This window comes from Rhinatrema bivittatum, chromosome 7 (genome assembly GCF_901001135.1).
Source record: "Rhinatrema bivittatum chromosome 7, aRhiBiv1.1, whole genome shotgun sequence".
NCBI classification, from domain to species: domain Eukaryota; kingdom Metazoa; phylum Chordata; class Amphibia; order Gymnophiona; family Rhinatrematidae; genus Rhinatrema; species Rhinatrema bivittatum.
The window spans coordinates 251,782,409-251,802,667 of record NC_042621.1 but is presented as its reverse complement, the minus strand read 5'-3'; the positions used below and the strand labels follow the sequence as shown (position 1 = coordinate 251,802,667).

The following is a 20,259-nucleotide window of genomic DNA, read 5'->3' as shown; positions in this document are numbered from 1 at the left end:
GGCAATTAGCTTAGCTGGGTTTAAAAAAGATTTGGACAAGTTCCTGGAGAAGCCCACATTTTTTCCACATATCTAATTTGCATGTAGTCCCCTTGTTACATCTTGCAGAGATGCCAGCTTTTGCCACGTGTGCTAAAACAAATATGTGCAGAAAATTTGCACCAATTTCAGCATGGGTCTTATTACATCAGTCCTTTCAAATGGTGTTTTATTAAACAGAGCTGAACTAACAGGTGGAGTAAAACTTCAGCTTTAAATGTTTGAAATATAAGTTTGGTTAGCATATATAACACGTAATGGTTCAATTCAGCAACAATGAAATGAAATAGCATTGTTAAATGTTTTGCACTATGTACTAGGGATGTGAATCATTTTTTGACGATTTAAAAAAATCGTCAGATATATTTTAAATCGTCAAAAATCGTTAGAGTCGCGATACAATCGAAATTCCCCCAATTTATCGTGAAAAATCGTAAATCGGGGGAGGGGGAGGGTGGGAAAACCGGCACACCAAAACAACCCTAAAACCCACCCGACCCTTTAAAACAAATCCCCCACCCTCCCGAACCCCCCCAAAATGTTTTAAATTACCTGGTGGTCCAGTGGGGGGGTCCCAGCGTGATCTCCCGCTCTCGGGCCATCGGTGCCATTTTGGCTGCCACTAATATAAATGGCGCCGATGGCCCGATAAAAAAAACCCCACCCGACCCTTTAAAGTTACCCCCTTAGCCTCCCCCACTCTCCCGACACCCCCCCAAAAACTTTTTACACATACCTGGTGGTCCAGGGGGGCCGCGGGCAGCGATCTCCTGTTTCCACCCTATCAGCTGCGCTAAAAAAAATGGCACCGATGGCCCTTTGCCCTTACCATGTGACAGGGCAAAGGTAGCGCCGGCGCCATTTTGAATATTGGCAATATGGCCCGTGTGCAGGAGATCGCTCCCGGACCCCCGCTGGACCCCCAGGGACTTTTGGCCAGCTTGGGGGGCCTCCTGACCCCCACAAGACTTCCCAAAAGTCCAGCGGTGGTCCGGGAGCGACCTCCTGCACTCCGGCCGTATTGCCAGTATTCAAAATGGCGCTGGCGCTACCTTTGCCCTCACTATGTCATAGGAGGCCCCCCCAAGCTGGCCAAAAGTCCCTGGGGGTCCAGCGGGGGTCTGAGAGCGATCTCCTGCACGCGGGCCGTATTGCCAATATTCAAAATGGCACCGGCGCTACCTTTGCCCTGTCACATGGTAAGGGCAAAGGGCCATCGGCGCCATTTATTTTAGTGCAGCTGATAGCGTGGGAACGGGAGATCGCTGCCCGTGGCCCCCCTGGACCACCAGGTATCTGTAAAACGTTTTGGGGGGGAGGCTAAGGGGGTAATTTTAAAGGGTCGGGGTGGGGTTTTTTTTATTGGCGCGGGCCTCACAAAAAAAAATTAGTGATGTGAATTGGAATCGGAACCGATTCCAATTCACATCTCGTAACGATCAGATTCCCCCCAGCCGAACCCGATCGTTAAAACGATCGGGCACACGATTCACATCCCTACTATGTACTAATAATATCTTGCAATATCTTTAGCAGGATAGGCCACTGGAACAATTAGAGAAACTGGTTCTCATAAAAAGTTAAAGAACTATATTTAGATAAGTATATTCTTCATATTTTCTACTTTATTACTGTTATGCAAAATATTCTAGGCTTTCAATTAAAAACTGATTTTTTGCATCAAATCTTTTACAGGAAATCAAAGATTTTCCTCTGAATGCAATAGATTCTAATTCAGGTAAGATATTTCTATTTCTATTGTGTATATTATTTTCTTTCCTCTACTTCTGATTCTGTCACTACAAATTGTTTTTGTTTGTTGGTAGATACTTAGCTATTAATCCCTTGCTGCAGCAGCTTGGGGGTGGAGCTAGAGCTCGCTGTTAGTGGGCATTGAATCTTGGACCCCAGGATGATGAGCGGCTTTGGTGGAATTGAGTATGATGCTAGGATGTGCTGTTTGCTTGCGTTGACTCTAGTTCTTCCTCTCTTGAACCCGTCATCTTAAATTAAGCACCTACTAACTTATCTTTAAGAACTTAAAAAGAAAAACTAACTTCTTTTTCCCATAATAATCTTATAATAAACTAGATGGATGCTCAATATAGGGAGAATTTTCAAAGGGCCACATGTGTAAAAACTGGGACTTATGCATGTGACCGGGCCCTGTGTGCACCATGTGCATTTTCAAAAGGGCCCAGCCATGCGCGTAAATCATGATACACGTTATTATCCAGTATGGTTGTGGTCCCTGGATCGTAGTGAAAGCTGACTCCACCCACAGGGAGGAGTTCTGTGAGGACTCACTACAATAGGCGTGGCCTCAGCTGAGACAGACACAGAAGTAAGAGACTTTATTAGACTGGAACGTGGGTAATACCCACCAAGTGAAGTTAAACACAGTCCAGAGTAGAGGGTTGCTCAAAGATGATATCCCTGGTAGTTGCCTGCAGAGAGGGTTACGCCAGGAACTCCTCTCCCGATGACACACCTCTCAAGGTAGATCCGGTAGTGGCCCGCAGCGTGTGTTGCGTCCATCGATCTCAGACGGCTTCGACCTCTGTGCCTAACCTTTCTTCCTTCTCTCTCCATTAGCCTTGGGAAGATGGCTGCTGCCGCATCATCTTGCAGCTCTCTACGGCATCCCCAGAATGGCTACAGCGACGGTGTTCGCCATGTTTCTCCTGAGGGCCTCCAAGGGTGCTCACACGCACGCCACCCACATCTTTATCCACGTCATGGTGGGAACCTCGGAGGCGGCCCCTCCGAGTGATGTCACGCCATCCGGGTATTTAGCCTGCCCTTCGTTTGCTAACAAACTGAGGCCTGGATTTATCAAAATGAGATAAGTATCGCATGCTAGAGCAAAAGGGGCGTGTTTTATGCTAATAGACAGTTTATTCCAATTTGTGCTAATACCTATGCGAAGAGCTAAGTTAGCGCAAATTGCGATAATGTTCCTGCATACAACCACTGGGGGACCATTTTTAATGGTCCCAGGGAGCTCAGACAAGAGAGAGAGAGAGAGAGTGTGAGTCCCTAGCCATAATTCCCTCTCCCTAGATTGGTATTTATATCCCTATGGGAGGCCCACCTAGTAATTCTAGGTGAGGTTTATGTATTAGTGTAGGGGGTTAGGGGCCACTTTGACATTCAACGTAAGACATACGAACAGAACAGTGGTCTCTTGTGAAGATTTGATGACCTTCGGAGAGAGGAAACTCACCCAAAGATGATATTTGTGCAATGTTCTCTCCACCTAGCTTGATGTTATCCAGGTAGAGGGTCCATCCAGGTAGATGACGGTACTCACTCCAAAGTGTAGAAGAATGTAGCTGAGATGAGCACAGTAGTGGCCGCACAGGGTACACTGGCGGTTCCTTCAGCAAGATGGTAGAAATGAGCAGAGTACTCACAAGGCTGAACTAGACAGGATCCTGAACAAGGATAGATGGAATCTCCAGGCAGGAAGGCCCTCTGAGGAGTGGATAGCCAGAACGTGACAAGGCCCCCGAGGAGTGGGTACCTAAGGTGTTCTAAGTCCAGGAGTTGAGGAACGAGTTCAGAGTAGCAAAGTAAGGCGTCTCCAAGAGGATGGCATAAGCCGGAAGAAAGTCCGTGCTAACTCGTAGGAAGCATAGGCTGGATGAATTAAATACACTGGTGGGTGACGTCATGTGGAGGGGATGCCCCCGAGGTTCCCGCCATAACGTGAATAAGAGAGGGCCTGGCTAGCACGCGCGTGCCCTAGGTAATCCCCGATTCAAGATGGCAGGAATGCCAAGGAAGGCGGCGTTTACAGGCTGAGGCCGCCATGGCTTTGAAAATTGCTGGTGACCAGAGAGGTGACCAGCAGAGGTCGCAGCTGTCTGCTACCGGGCGCAACAACACACACAAGTGCCGGGCCCTGAAAAAGGGGTGGGCCGGGGTTGGGGTCTGTGCAGGGAGGAGCAGAATGGAGGCCAGCCGGGACAGCGGCCATTAGCCACTTTACTGGGGAAGCATGCCCCAGCAGCCAGCCGGCAAATTGTAGGGTAGCTAGGTAGGTATTAGGGGTCGAGGTGGAGAGGTGGAGAGGGGAAAGGGAAGGAAGGTTAGGCAGGGGGTTAAGGAAGTTCCCTCCCAGTCTGCTCCTTAATTGCTGTGGACTGGGAGGGAACTGGGGAAGACCCAATTGCATCGCCGCGTGTAATTTACTAAAATTCAACACCCCCCCCCCCCCCGCATGCCACCCAAATGTGGACACGGCCAACAGATTTTATAACATGTGTGTATGTTATAAAATGTCTATGTCCCTGGCCATGGGCCGATGAACGTGTGCAAGTGTGCACGCTGGTTTAAAAGTTACCGTCTTAGTGAACTGGTAAACTAACTATATAAAATAAATAATCAGATTCCAACCTATAAGTACTAAGAGGTAGCTGTGTTTAAGGTAACTTAAATAACACCATAAGCTGATGTGCACTATTATAGGCAAGATACTTTGCTTTTATATCTGCAGAATGTATAGTTTGCAACATGTCAGTGGATGCTTAAGTATTAATACATACATGCATTCACTCTTTCTCAATCTTCCTACATTATTCTTATTAAAATACCGATAAAGAAACTTCAAATTCATTAATCTAAAGGATTTATTATTATACCTGTATTCACAGTCAGGGATATTTTATATTTTTGCTTTGGTAGTTTTCCTTTGTAATTCAAAATGGTCAACAGGCTTTATCAGATTTGATATGTTGTGCATAAATAAAATAATAGCTAGTTCCTTTTTCCTTTATGTACAGGATGGACAGCCTATAATGAGCTATGCCCTGTTCCTTATCCTTTATATCAGGATAAACCAGCTTGTGATCTATAGGACTTTTGTTCTTTAAAGAACTCCAATTTCTGTCTTCATTCTTTAGTGTTGAATTCTTTTATAGCATCAATTTATTTTCAATTCTTCCTTTCAAGCATCTAATTTTGCCAACTAATACACAGATTGTCAACTTCTTATTTTTAACTACCACTGCTTTTTCTTACCTTTTGAAAGTTTTTTTTTATATTCAAATGCTATTTCTCAGTCATACACACACATCCCTATGTATTTCCTGACTAGTCTGAGTGATTTTTTTTTTTAATACTATAGCTAGGCCTTAGAAGCAGGCTTTATCTTGCACCTGGAGGTGGACCCTTGTTCTGGAGCAGTGCTGATAGGCTCCCTGGTCGGACCCAGGGAGAACCTGCCACCAAGAGGCGGAGCACAGGAAGAGACAGAGGCTAGCTGGAGCTTCATCACTGGAAGCCCACGGTCCCCCCAGGTGGAGCCCTTGGGGACCCGGGCCACTTGGCCTTAGGTGGGCCTCGCAGGGTCTCCCAGAAAGGAAGTTCAATGGTGTGCCCACCAGGATCAAGGGTGCGCAGTCGACGTCAAGGTAGGAGGTCTGGAGGACCAGAGAAGGCCTGAACAGTGTCTGAGATGACAAGGCTTGGAGCAGGGCCAGAATCAAGGAGGCAGGGTCAGTAATAGCAGAGGTAAAGTTCCAAAGGTCAGTCCGAGAGTAGTCAGCCAATGCAGAGGTCAGGTTCCAGAAGTCAGACGTGGTCGAGAAGACAGGCAGAGGTCAGTATCCGGGCAGCGATCAGCGTAGTCAAGAATAGGCAGAGGTCAGTACCAGAGAGTCAGTCCAATAGGTACTACCTGGGGGGACGTAGGACCAGATGGACGCTGGAACAGAAGGACGCTGGAACAGGAGGACACTGGAATGGAAGGACGCTGGAACAGGACTGGAACAAGACTGGAATGAGACTGGAACAAGACTGGAACAGGCGATGAGACACGGAGGCAAACTAGTACACACACGGTGTCGACCCGATTGCCAAGGCAAGGAAGTGCAGGCAGGCACTTCCTTTAATACTGCATTCAATCAGGGCACGCTGTGGAGCTAGTACCCGCCCCTGGCCCTAAAAGGGACCAGGCGGTCCGCGCGCTCACGCCTAGGGGTGGGGCCGACGTCACGAAGGACGCCGAGCCCCGGCGTGAGGCCTGGTGCGCTGAGGAAGGCCCATGGCAACCGCCTCAGCGGGACGCCGAAGCCTGGAGGAGCTTGCGCCTGCTGCTGGACAGGCCAACCTAGGACCTGCAGAGGAGTCGGAGAGGTGAGCAGGCCCGTGCACGGGCCGAGCGTGGACAGGGCGCGCAACACTTTAGAAGTTTCAATCTCTCAGAGTGTTCTAAACTGTCAGCTAACACTGTATTTTTCTATTAGTGATGTCATTATTCCAATGATATCGAATTCCATTTTAACACAGTTATATGGTTTTAACAGTTATATGGTTTAAAAAATAGTAGATGTTTAAACAAGATGATAGATGTCTTAATAAAATGGTGTTTAATTATTGGTAATAAAAAAAAATTTTGAAAAAATGGTGTTATAGCACGAGCCAATAAATGATTATAAGAGACCTGCTCACAAGGCTGAAGACTGCCTGAGGCCCATTGCGGGCGAGAGACAGTAGATTACAATCGCTGAGCACTTGCCTATGATATTGTCTCTTGGCTGAAATATATTGTGGTAATAGGACTGAATTCTATTCCCTCTCATTTGGATGTGTGGTAGTTGAGTGATTATTCTAATGATGTCATGTAAAATAGTTTCTATCCTATTTCAAGGAATTCATGACTCAAAAATACCTTGGTACAAATAAATATGACAAAAAGGAAATTTAGAGATCTTTAAAACTTTCCTGAATAGAGATAATTAGATCATTACAGTGCTTTGCCCAAATGAAGAATAATTCTTCAAACCACTTTACACCTTAGCATCAGGCATGTGTTTGGATACCATGGAGTTGCCATGGCGTCTCCATGGTAATGGCTTCAGAATTCTGAGCTTGGACCAACTTTTGAGCTGACGGACCTTGTTTCCTCACCTCAGCCCCATTACTTTGAATTGTTATGGTAAAATCAATTAAAATAAACTATACAAAATTACCACAAAAAACACCAAATAAAAATAACCAAATGCTTCAAAATCACTCACACACATATCCCCATCTCCACCAGATGTCACACACTAATTCATACTTGTGTAAATCTTTCCCAGCCACCTCCTCAACCATTTTTATTAATATGTTAAAAATGAAAAGATTTTAAACCATAGTAAGGGTCTAACATGCAGTAATGTATTCCTTCCTGGTGACTACCACCACCAAAAGAAATTTCTGAGTTTTTTTTTTTGTTAACTTTCTAGTCTGTGCACAACAGGTTGAATATCTTTTTAAATAAACAATTTTTAGATCACTTTGTTTGTGGTCAGATTAAGACAGTCGCACAATCTGATGACCACCACCAAAACAGGTCATTTTATTAATTTTGAGGTGCTATTTTTAACTTTGGTGACAAGTATGCCAGAGTGATTCCTGGGTGCTGAAACTTAGGTGGGAGCTCCTCACCAAAATCCTAAGGCACTGAAAGAGGGGCAAACCAGCATATGTACACACAAAGGCATCAAGAGAGAAGGGAAAGGAGGCAACAGTGGCATGAACGCCCCAACCCACTAAGAGAAGGGCAAATGGCATAAATAACAGTGGAATTAAGACCATAAGGCACCAAAAGAGGGAAGAAAGGCACCAACAGTGACACACAAACACCCAAGTCACCAAGAGAGGGGAAAAGCAAAATAAAAAATAGCAAGAACATACCAAGGCACCACGAGAAGAGCAAGGGGCAAAGGGCAATAACAATGGCGTGAACACTCTAAGGCACCATGATAGGATAAAGCTGTACCAACAATGGCAGGAATTCCCCAAGGCACCACGAAAGAGACAGGAGCAATCCAGGCAGTAACAGTGGCAGAACAGCACAGCAAGGAACTAGGCCAGAGGATCGGCAGGGTGGGAGGAGAAGGTTTCACTTTTTTTTTTTTAATTTGTAGCCCCTCTTTATAATAGGGTCACTTTCCAAAACTGCAGAGCACAGAAAAACTTGGTGCAGCATCTAGAAAATGCACAGATTCCTTCCGTGGGGGAAAGGATTCACAAATGAGGCCCAGAGGATCATGCTGAAAACAAAATCTGTCCACACAAGATATGTTCTAAACAAAGAACAAAGTTTACTGAATAGAATCAGTCAGCATGTACAAAAATAATTCAAAAAAACAAAACAACATAATGAACAAAATTAGAAACAATCTTTATCCAGGAATAATTTCAGCATACTCCCAAAGGACCAAAAACAAATCCTCAACCCGCTTGAGTACTGTGACAGGACTTAGGGATTCCATCTAGTTCTTCTAAAAGTATCTTTTCCTCTAGAAACCCTTTGATTCCAGAAAAAACCTCTTCTCCCCCTCTGAAATAATAATACGCTACCTGATGAGTGTACCAGCAAATTAGCAAGGTCTTCCCTTCTTTTTCAACCCTTGGAATACAGGAATCCTTCTATAATCTGGATATCATAGGATCCCCACTGAATCTTTTTCCAACTCTTTGACGTTGCTTCCTCACTTCCTGTCGTGTGACTCACCGAGTCAGCTACAGAGACATCACTGATCCAGTCTATAAGAAATGGACCCGCCTTGGAACCTCCCATTGCTGGAATTTTCCTAATAATTGTCTTTGAGAAAAATGTTATGCCCTCTACATTGTTTTTTAAAAATGTTTTGGTTTGAGGGTCAAAACATCCCAGTATATTTGTAAACTGTGCAGGAAGAAACACTGGCAAATTGTCTTAAATTCAGCCACCCAAATTTCTTCCCCTTATTGGTGCAAGATTACCTTAATAAACTTCTTTTGCTTATCTCAAGGCCCTATCCTACACCAAATACAGCAAAAAATAAACCATACTGCTAGGCAGAAAAAGATAAAAAGTCACCCAGGTTTATTAACATAGCTTCCTGACAATGGCCCATGGAAAAGTAGCCTGTTTCCAATGTACTGATATTGGAGGCAGGCTACTTTTCCATGGGCCACCCTGTATATTTCATAGGAGCAGACAAGATATATCATCACACATCATTATGACAATCTCAGTGACCCCAGTCCAACTCAAACCTATCACTGTACAGCAAGGTAGTTTTTGGTAGCCTGTTACCTTAAAACTCCTTGTGTCTGCCCTTTTAATGTGTGAGCAGCTCTGTTTTAAAATAGGAAAACCACATATACAAATCCCACCCTTCATGGAAATCTCTCACCCACAAGCTGGAACTGGGAAATGCCAGCAGCCATCTGTCTTTTCCCAGATGTCCTGAAGTTCTCTGGCGTAGGTCTCTCTTTCTCTCTCTCTTGCTGCATCTGATGATGATGATGCTGCTTGTGCTCTGGATGCTGCAGCAGTTGAGTGTATGTTGTTGTTAGTCTTGTCACTAGTGCTGTGAATTTATCTTATATCTGGTTGCTATTGCATTATTATAGAAAATTATTACTACAGTTATGTATAGCTATGTGTGTGTCTAAGTGAGTTGGTTAGCAAGTAACCTCTTTCGGGAACTGTCGCTTAGTTGCCATGATATCATATAACTGGTACTGTTCATGCAAGATACTGGAATTCATCTAATTCAGCAGAGTTTACTAGTCGTCTGATAGCTGGTGCTTCCGATGTCCGGGATTTGACACAGTTCACTTACTAAAGTCACATAGTCAGCACTTTGCAAGACCAACAGGTTCTTGCTGCAGTCTTTGCAATGTCATATGTCCATCTTTGATGAGTTGATTACCATGCGCTATAGCAGCATGGGATCCATTTACTGTTTGGGATCTTACCAGGTGCATGTAATCTGATTGGCCACTGTTGGAAACAAGACACCGGGCTTGATGGACCTTCAGTCAGATCCATTATCTCATTTTTGTTAAGCATTAGGAGTTAAAAAAAGAAGTGTGTGCCTTTAAACCATGATGTCATTCTTTTTTCTCTTCTATTGAGTTATAGGATTTTTTATTATATTAAACTAAAAAGGGTTTAGATTTCAATAACAACAAAACAAACTCTTTTCACTAACAGGCACATTATGTACATGAATAAAGTGCATTCACATATGTAAAACCCAGTTTTAAGCATGTAAATGCTTGTAAATTACTTCCTTTAAATCCATTTATGCACATAAAATCTTTTGAAAATTCAGCCCTATGGAGTGAATTTTCAAAGGAGTTGCACGCATAAAAGTAACAATTTTCAAAAGTCCATTTACAAGCATGAAACACAGTTTTATGTGTGTAAATGCTTTTGAAAATTATCTCCATTTTCTGTTTGTAGCAATGTTACCCCTGTTGATACTATATAACCATGTAACAGTCACCAGAGAAATTACAGTATCTCCTATGATACAGTAGCATTGACAACAGGCAACAGCCCACCTTCCTTGCTCCTATCTAAATCTTTCTATAAACTTTTTTTTCAACTCTGCGAAAGAGCTTTAGAACCTCTCTGTCTGAAATGCAACAGAGAAATGACTCTGAACAAATTGGTGATTTCTCAAAGTTAAGTTTCTCTTTCAGTTTCAGGCTAAAAATGAATAAGGAAGTCACATTGGGATAGATTGAAAAAATGCTTCACCTTGATTGGTCCTCCGCATCCTTCCTTATTCCTTGCCATCCTAGCAACTCTCTGGCTTTGAGAGAAAAAAAATAAAAATAATAATAAGTAAAACTGCACTGGCTCCCAATAGAAACCACAATTAAATTCAAAATTATTTGCTTTCTCTTTAAATGTGTAAATAAGCAGGCTCTTGAATACCTAACCCCTCTTCTTACTTTCTACACCCCCACCAGAAAGGCGCTTCTCACTTCACCCCTCTAACATCTGTAAAATTGAATCAGTACAAGAATTTGGGCCTTTAGTTGTTACACAGCCTGTTACGCGTGCCGTCCGCAGCAGACCCGTGGCACGGTCCTCTCACCTTCTTACATGGACTCCAGCTTCTGGTTCTTCCTCGCTAACGGCGGTGGGCCGCCAGCTCCGACCTTGGGCCTCCCCTGGTGCCTCCAGATCCGCCAAAGTCCCCAGTGTTTCAGGTCAAGATATCTTTCCTTGTCAGGCTTCTCCGCGTGGCCCGCGGAGAGAACCTGACAAGGTTGCATGCGCGCAGTGATGCATGCGCGCGCTCCTAGGGAGGTGCATGCGCACCTCCCTAGGAGCGCGCGCATGCATCACTGATCCTTATGAAGGGCCCGTGGAGGGAACTTGGCCGCGGCCCCGGATGATGACGTCAAACTTTTTAGTGTATTTAAGCTCAGGCCTCGTTCCTTAGCGTTGCCTTTGCAACAGGTCTCCTCGCTACTCGAGTACTCATTGCTACTAGAGATTTGTCTCTACACCTCATCCCGAGCCTCGTTGTTCCTGGTTCCAGTTCTCCTCATTCCTGCCCTGTCTATGTTTTGGATTGACTACACGGACTTTGACTTCGCTTCGCCTGACTACGCTACTGCCTATCTCCAGACATTGACCATTGCTTTGATTGACCAACACTATTGACTTCTTTGTGATCAGACCATTACTTTGATTGACCCAAACTATTGATTTCTTTGTGATCAGATCTCAGCATTGCTTGCCATGATCCTTGCAGTGCCGCTGGCCCTGATCCAAGCCTGTCAGTGATGCCTCTCCTAGCCTACTCCCTGGACGTGGACTTTATAGGCTTCGGTCTACCTTTGCTCGAGCGCCCCCAGTCAGCTTCTGTTCCTTTGGCGCCCGTGTTCCAGTACCTAACCCAGTCCAGAGTAGGACCACGCCATCTATCGCCTGCTGTCTCTGGGCTGAACCAACTTCTCCTGTGTCCAACCTCGAGGCCCACCTAAGTCCTGCCGGCCTTGGCACCCAAAGGCTCAACCCGCAGGGAACGAGGGCTGGTATAGATGAAGCTCCAGCAGCCTCTGCCCATCAGCCCACTCCACCTGCCGATGGTGGGGACCCATAGGTCCTCGCCTACGATTTGTGTCAACCCCACCTCAGTCTAAGGTGCAACACACCCAAAATCTTAAATGAGGTAATACTATCCATTCACCTTGAACCATCCTACCTTACCCTCTGGATGAAAACAAAGGCATGGCTGTTCATCCAGGCCTTTCCCCAATCTATTTGCTAGCGAAGGAAATACCCACTATGCCTGAGATGCGCATGAGATGCTCAAGGATGCGCATGATCCTTGAACAAATGTTTCACTTATATACCTTTATTTGATTATAATCCACTTTGAGGCTAATATGGAAAAAGCAGAATATCAAATATCTAGAATTAAATACATTAATAAAAAACTACATCTTTCTTTGCCCCATAGACTAGAATGTATCTGAAGATAAAAGACATGAAAATTTGGAGGCACTGTCCATTTGTTTCAGAAACAACAAACTAAACCAAGAATGGATTTATTCATCACATTTTACCTGTTCAAACAATGCACATCCCCGCCTCAAAGATCCGGTTAAGGTCATGGAATCAGACCTCTTGACATACTGAGCCCACAAGGCTGCAGTCAGGCCAGACATCACTCAGATCACCCAGTATTTCCTTTTCTGCACAGCAATCAGCATGCCTAGCGAAAAAGTATTCTCCATGGCGGGGCATGTCGTGAGTTCACATTATTCACAGCTGGCACTAGTGTTCGTGGAAAAAGTTGGTCTTGCATAAGATAAACTTCCCTCTGCAGGGAGAACTGTGTACACAGCTACATTGAACCGATGACTTTAGCACCTTACTATATAGTTCTAGTTGCCACTCTTTTTTGCTACTGCCTGGCCTGCTCCTCCTGCCCTGCCTCTTTTGGTGGACATGCTGTGCTGCCGTGCTGTGTTGATGCCTCTCGTCTTATTGTCTCAGTCTGTAATCTGTGCCCGAGAGTGATGATTCCACTTTTCTTTGATGCCTTACCCTCACCCTATGCCTGGTGTTATTCAAGCCACTATGCTTGCTGCCATACCCCTCATGGTGTTTTGGGATGCTGATTTCACTGTGGTTGCTGCCATACTCATCTCTCTATGCCTTGGGTTGCTTTTCCCACTCTTTTTACTGCTTTCCCCTCTTTGGGTACATTAGGATCTTCATGCCACTCTGTGTGCTACTTTGCCCCCTCATGGAACCTTGAGCTGTTCATGTCACAGTTGTTGTTGCCCTTTGTACTTCTTTTGGTGCCTTGAGGTCTTCATGCCACTGTTGTTGTTGTTGTTGCCCTTTGCCCCATTCCTGGTGTCTTTGGGTGTTCATGTGCCACTTTTATCCTGTTTTTGGTGCCTTGAAGTCTTCTTGTCACTGTTCTTAGTGTCTGTTACCCTTCTTTTAATGCCTTGGGGTCATCATGCCACTGTTTGTACTACTTTTCCACGCTCATTGTGCTTTGGAGTGTTCATACCAGTGTTGTTAGTTACTTTTTCCCCTTTCTTAGTGTCTTGAAGTGTTCATATGCCTCATTTATCCCTTTTTTGTCCCTTGGGATACGCATGCCACTATTTCTGCTAAATTCTCATGCTCTTGGTGCCTTGGGGTATTCCTGCTCCTGCTGGAACTGCTTTGCGTGCTCACAGTGCCTTGGGCTGATTAGGTCACTATTGGTGCCATTTTTCTCCACTCTTCATGTCTTGGAGAGCTGTTCCCTCTAATGCTAATGCGTACCTGGAAGTTTCATTAAACTAGGATAGAATACCTCAAATTTAGAACTCATAATTTCTTTCCCCATTGATTTTAATAACAACAAATAAAATGACATAATAAAATACGCAAATTAATTTGCAAACTGAAACAAATAAAACTAATAAAATATGGCAACTAAACCAAAAGAAATTTTGTGCACATCCCAAATTCCCACTGCATGACAAGAAACAGCAATACTTGTTTAAATTAATAAGTACATTTAGTCTGATATACAATGAAACCAACTATTCTGATTGATTTCCACATTGCTATTAGAAGACTGATTTGTTACAGGTTTTTTTTTTATTGTGTTGGCATACTCCTGAATTGATTTTTTAAATATCCAACAAACATTAAAGGTTATTTTGTAAAATGAAAGGTTAAAACAAGTTGATTATTATTTTGAAATCATAGCTTGGCTTTGGTATTTTACAGTGATTTTCTTTTGTTGATGAAGTGTTTTCAATTTTTGGCACACCGGTTATTCTAATATGGCTTTAGAGGAATGATACTGGAGTGCAAAGGAGACGTATGATGCATAAATGCCATGTAAGACATGTATGCAGTTCTGTTAAATGTCATCTAGAAGTGCTCTCTAGTAGATTAAAAATACTATATTGGCTTCCCATGGTCACCTAATCTTTCTTACCTGCTGGCAAGAAAATAGCTGCTGCTCTTTTAATTTTTTTAGTTTTGTCACACCACACAGATTTAAAGAAAAGATATACAAGACCTTTTTTTTTCCCATGTGGAATATGTTTCCAAAATATCTGTGCTGTGTAAAACCATTGGCTTCTGCTTGTCGACAACCTTAATCACAATCATATTCATATTGTATGTAGTTAAAAATTTCAATAAAATGCATCTGTTATGAAGTACTTCTAGTGGCTGAATTTAGAGAACTATAACTAGGTCACACAAAGTAAAAATAATTAACTTCAAGGTTAGAAACAAAGGTGATGATTTGAAAGGAACCATAACAACAACTGTTCTCGTATATTAATGTCACAATGAAAAAAAAAATAAAAAAGCTATCATGCATATTTTGTTTAATGAGCTGGAACTTTGTTAATTTCTTGCCCACTTCTTCATCTATTTAGTTTCTTGACTCCCCTCAGCCCAGTTTCAGATATGAGGTTGAGAACAAATATATTGTCCTTGTCAACAGATGTACTGTTGTTGGGTGTTCTACTTTTAAAAAGTGATGTAAAACTTATTCTAGCACCTAATCAAAATAACCATATGTATAAGCCTTGAACACTCCAATAGATATTCATATCTTCATATATAAAAATCAACCTTTTAGACCCAACTATAAACTATGATTCATCCATAAAACTATGAATCATTAATATATTTATCTAAATCACATTTTAAAAATTAAGCTTCTGTACAATCTTTTGATTGCTAACTATGTGGAAGGTAATAGGTTCAGGGAGCTACTACAAATTTTTGATCTGTAGGTCCTAACGCTGTCCCAAATAAATTACTTGTAGTGATGTCAGATTGTTGTCTTGAATTAATTGCCCTCTCATAAGTTTTAATTTGTAGTATAACTGATGTTTTGACACTTAACAGAAGCTATAACAAAAAAGGAAATAAGAAACACTTCTTATATGATACAGCTTTCTAGTACAAAGTAACATATTAAATGATGGCAGAAAACAAATTGGCCTATCTAGTCTGCCCAGTTGAGATTGTCCTACTTGGAGTAGATGAGCATATAAATTCCCATATGCAATACAACATTAGCAATGCCCACCCCCTTTCCTCCTCTTGTTTTTAAACAGATTTTCTCAGCCCTTTTCCCACCACAACCCAACCCAAGTTTTCCTAGAATCTGTTAAAGTATTGGTCTCCACCACCTCCACTAGTAAGTCACTTCAGGCCTTGTCATTTTCCTCTATAATTCTTACAGACCAATACTATGTCCAGCACCCAAGTCCCCTGTCATATCATATTACCACATTTTCTAATAATACACAGCCATCAAACTAGAGAAGCAATTGTCCAAAACATCTGGCCTCTCCAAGCTCATTGCATTTTTGGTTTTAACCATAGTCAGGCCATATACAGGTTATCCTAATGCCTTCCTGGAAGCCCACTTATAGGGTTGTAATTGTCCCTCATACAGGTTACCCCAATGCCTTCTTAGAAGCTTGTAAGACATACCACTGCTGTTAGGGTCATAACCGTCACTCCATGCAGGTTATCAGAGACATGGTGGAAAGAGGATAACCAATGGGACAGTGCTATACCGGGGTACAAATTATATCACAATGACAGAGAGGAGCAGTCGGGAGGAGGTGTGGCGCTTTATGTCCGGGATGGCATAGAGTCCAACAGGATGGCATAGAGTCCAACAGGATAAACATCCCCTCAGCCCAGTTTCAGATATGAGGTTGAGAACAAATATATTGTCCTTGTCAACAGATGTACTGTTGTTGGGTGTTCTACTTTTAAAAAGTGATGTAAAACTTATTCTAGCACCTAATCAAAATAACCATATGTATAAGCCTTGAACACTCCAATAGATATTCATATCTTCATATATAAAAATCAACCTTTTAGACCCAACTATAGTGGAAAGTGTTATAAACATCAAAATCACAGAACATATAGAAAGACATGGTTTAATGGAACAAAGTCAGCATGGCTTTACCCAGGGCAAGTCTTGCCTCACAAATCTGCTTCACTTTTTTGAAGGAGTTAATAAACATGTGGATAAAGGTGAACCGGTAGATATAGTATACTTGGATTTTCAGAAGGCGTTTGACAAAGTTCCTCATGAGAGGCTTCTAGGAAAAGTAAAAAGTCATGGGATAGGTGGCGATGTCCTTTCGTGGATTGCAAACTGGCTAAAAGACAGGAAACAGAGAGTAGGATTAAACGGGCAATTTTCTCAGTGGAAGGGAGTGGACAGTGGAGTACCTCAGGGTTCTGTGTTGGGACCCTTACTGTTCAATATATTTATAAATGATCTGGAAAGAAATACGACGAGTGAGATAATCAAATTTGCAGATGACACTAAATTGTGCAGAGTAGTTAAATCACAAGCAGATTGTGATAAATTGCAGGAAGACCTTGTGAGACTGGAAAATTGGGCATCCAAATGGCAGATGAAATTTAATGTGGATAAGTGCAAGGTGATGCATATAGGGAAAAATAACCCATGCTATAATTACACGATGTTGGGTTCCATATTAGGTGCTACAACCCAAGAAAGAGATCTAGGTGTCATAGTGGATAACACATTGAAATCGTCGGTTCAGTGTGCTGCGGCAGTCAAAAAAGCAAACAGAATGTTGGGAATTATTAGAAAAGGAATGATGAATAAAACGGAAAATGTCATAATGCCTCTGTATCGCTCCATGGTGAGACCGCACCTTGAATACTGTGTACAATTCTGGTCGCCGCATCTCAAAAAAGATATAATTGCGATGGAGAAGGTACAGAGAAGGGCTACCAAAATGATAAGGGGAATGGAACAACTCCCCTATGAGGAAAGACTAAAGAGGTTAGGACTTTTCAGCTTGGAGAAGAGACGACTGAGGGGGGATATGATAGAGGTGTTTAAAATCATGAGAGGTCTAGAACGGGTAGATGTGAATCGGTTATTTACTCTTTCGGATAGTAGAAGGACTAGGGGACACTCCATGAAGTTAGCATGGGGCACATTTAAAACTAATCGGAGAAAGTTCTTTTTTACTCAACGCACAATTAAACTCTGGAATTTGTTGCCAGAGAATGTGGTTCGTGCAGTTAGTATAGCTGTGTTTAAAAAAGGATTAGATAAGTTCTTGGAGGAGAAGTCCATTACCTGCTATTAAGTTCACTTAGAGAATAGCCACTGCCATTAGCAATGGTTACATGGAATAGACTTAGTTTTTGGGTACTTGCCAGGTTCTTATGGCCTGGATTGGCCACTGTTGGAAACAGGATGCTGGGCTTGATGGACCCTTGGTCTGACCCAGTATGGCATTTTTCTTATGTTCTTATGTTCTTAAGCTATCCCTAGACTTGTGGGTCATACTTCTGCTAGTCCAGTGGTTCCCAGGGGTCCACGATTCCATTCCAGCGGGAGGGGGCCTCCAGAAGGGATGCAAGAAAGTTTAGCTGATGCCTGTGATTAGCTGAACTGCCCCCACAGGCCAGGAGAGCGAGAGTGGGTCCTATTATGGCCCCGAAAACCTCACCCACATTGCTGCAGATCAGGAGGAGGAGGGACAGATGGGGGCTATGCGCACCCATTAGAAGCCTCAAACCGCACTGCCACAAGCTTAGCGGAGGTGGAGAAGAGAGGGACTGATGATTGAGTCTGTCAGAAACTCTGCAGCCTCTCTCTGCTGCACACTGAGGAAAGCAAGAGGAAAGATGGATTGACACATTGATGAGAAACATTTCCCACTACTGCCATGTGTTTCTGTCACTGGTGTGACAGAGTCAGTAGAGGAGAGCTGTACCAAAATAGTGAGCAGAATGGCTCAAATAGGACTGGGATTGACAGTATGATCGGAAAGACAGAGGGAATAAGGAATGAGACAGGAATGAAGAAATGGAGGATAAAGAGGAGGAGAGGAATCAATGATTGTCCTGGTTTAAGTGGAGTGAGAGTGGATGGCAGTCTATCAGGGGAAAGGACCCCCAGGAATCATGCTGGTCAGAGGGAGGGACAGAGGGCCACCATGGTCCAGGAGGGAAGAAGGGAAATATGATCTTCAGGGATGAAGGAGGAGAGAGGACGAGACAACAGCTAGATTTGGATACAACATTAAAGTTATTTAAGGGGACAAACAGACAGATATGAAGCATTCTTCCTTTTGAAAAGCAGGCTATTGTTTCGCTTTTCTAAAATCTAGATTTTTTGACTGTCACTTTCTGTATGTATTGCTAGAATCATAAAAGAAAATAAAAGTATAGAAGAAAAGCAGGCTAAAAGGGGATCCGTTTTCAGGACGGATAAGTCTCAAAACTATTTATGTGGGTAAACACACGCAAAAAGGCCCTTTGAAAATTGCTATTCCCTGCCATTGAGGGTAAAAATACCTATACTATGGACAGCATGGATAAAAGCAGCAGGGCTAGTTTGGGGGAGGGAAAGAACGTGCAGAAATTTAATTATGAAGTCTTCGTGCATACTTTCATGCCTGTACTTTACACCTGCCTCAAAGCAGATGAAAAGTACACAGGTACAAAAATACTAACTTTCCCTCACTAGTTCGAGTTTTCAAAAGAATGGGCAGTTTTCCTTTGAAAATGTGATTGCAAGTCTGCAGTGATACAGAGGCATTATGACATTTTCCGTTTTATTCACCATTCCCTTTCTAATAATTCCCAACATTCTGTTTGCTTTTTTGACTGCCGCAGCACACTGAACTGACGATTTAAATGTGTTATCCACTATGACACCTAGATCTCTTTCTTGGGTTGTAGCACCTAATATGGAACCCAACATTGTGTAATTATAGCATGGGTTATTTTTCCCTATATGCATCACCTTGCACTTATCCACATTAAATTTCATCTGCCATTTGGATGCCCAATTTTCCAGTCTCACAAGGTCTTCCTGCAATTTATCACAATCTGCTTGTGATTTAACTACTCTGAACAATTTTGTGTCATCTGCAAATTTGATTATCTCACTCGTCATATTTCTTTCCAGATGATTTATAAATATCTTGAAAAGTAAGGGTCCCAATACAGATCCCTGAGGCACTCCACTGTCCACTCCCTTCCACTGAGAAAATTGTCCATTTAATCCTACTCTCTGTTTCCTGTCTTTTAGCCAGTTTGCAATCCACGAAAGGACATCGCCACCTATCCCATAACTTTTTACTTTTCCTAGAAGCCTCTCATGAGGAACTTTGTCAAATGCCTCATTAATATTCAGTGTATATATCTTTCATTATATGAATATGCTGTTGGGACCATTTCTGCCTTTGTTTTTGTGTTGTGTGTAAAATGGGCTTACTAATAATTTTTTTTCTGTTCGAGATTGTGTCACCTATGGATGGTGACTGTTAGAATCCAGCCACTTTTGTCGGGATCCTCTTCTTCAGATTTACGACAATCAGGTATTGTTATATACGATTCTGTCCTTTATCCCTAAGGTGGTTTCAGCCTTTCAAGTCAATCAAACTGTGGAGCTTCCGGGGTTCTCTAACTGGTCCCGGGAGTCTTCTCAGAACAGAGACCTTAATCTTTTGGAAGTGCTGCGCACCTTATTGCTTTATCTGGAGGTTACCAATGACTTCAGACATTCTGATCATTTGTTCGTTCTCTTTGGTGGCCCAAAGAAGGGGGACAAAGCGTCAAATGTGACTATATCTTGGTGGATTAAGGAAGCCATTTGCATGGCATACATAGCCCGAGGGTCTCGGATGCCTTTGCGTCTCAGAGCTCATTCCACTAGGGCTCAGGCTACCTCCTGGGCAGAGTGTCAGTTACTGTCACCTCAGGAGATCTGTAGGGCGGTGGTGTGGTCGTCTGTTCACACTTTTATGAAACATTACCGATTGGACATTAAGGCTTCCGATGAACCATCCTTCGGGGAGACTGTGCTTCGTGCGGGTCTTTTGGGTTCCCACCCAGTGTAGGAAGGCTTTGGTATATCCTACTTT

The 20,259-nt window shown here is 43.0% G+C and overlaps 1 protein-coding gene across 2 annotated transcripts in view; it reads right to left on the bottom strand.

Moving 5' to 3' along the window:
• LOC115095825 overlaps positions 1 to 20,259 on the bottom strand; it is a 99,662-nt gene that overhangs the window by 22,990 nt on the left and 56,413 nt on the right. The window contains exons 2-3 of one of the 2 annotated variants that reach the window (XM_029610034.1): positions 10,574 to 10,628; positions 9,220 to 9,348 (exon numbers count right to left, since the gene is read on the bottom strand). In XM_029610034.1, coding sequence (XP_029465894.1) covers positions 9,220 to 9,348; positions 10,574 to 10,612 — 168 coding nt within the window. In that variant the 5' untranslated portion in view covers positions 10,613 to 10,628. The remainder of the gene's footprint in view (positions 1 to 9,219; positions 9,349 to 10,573; positions 10,629 to 20,259) is intronic. The other variant, XR_003857885.1, reaches the window with a different exon arrangement.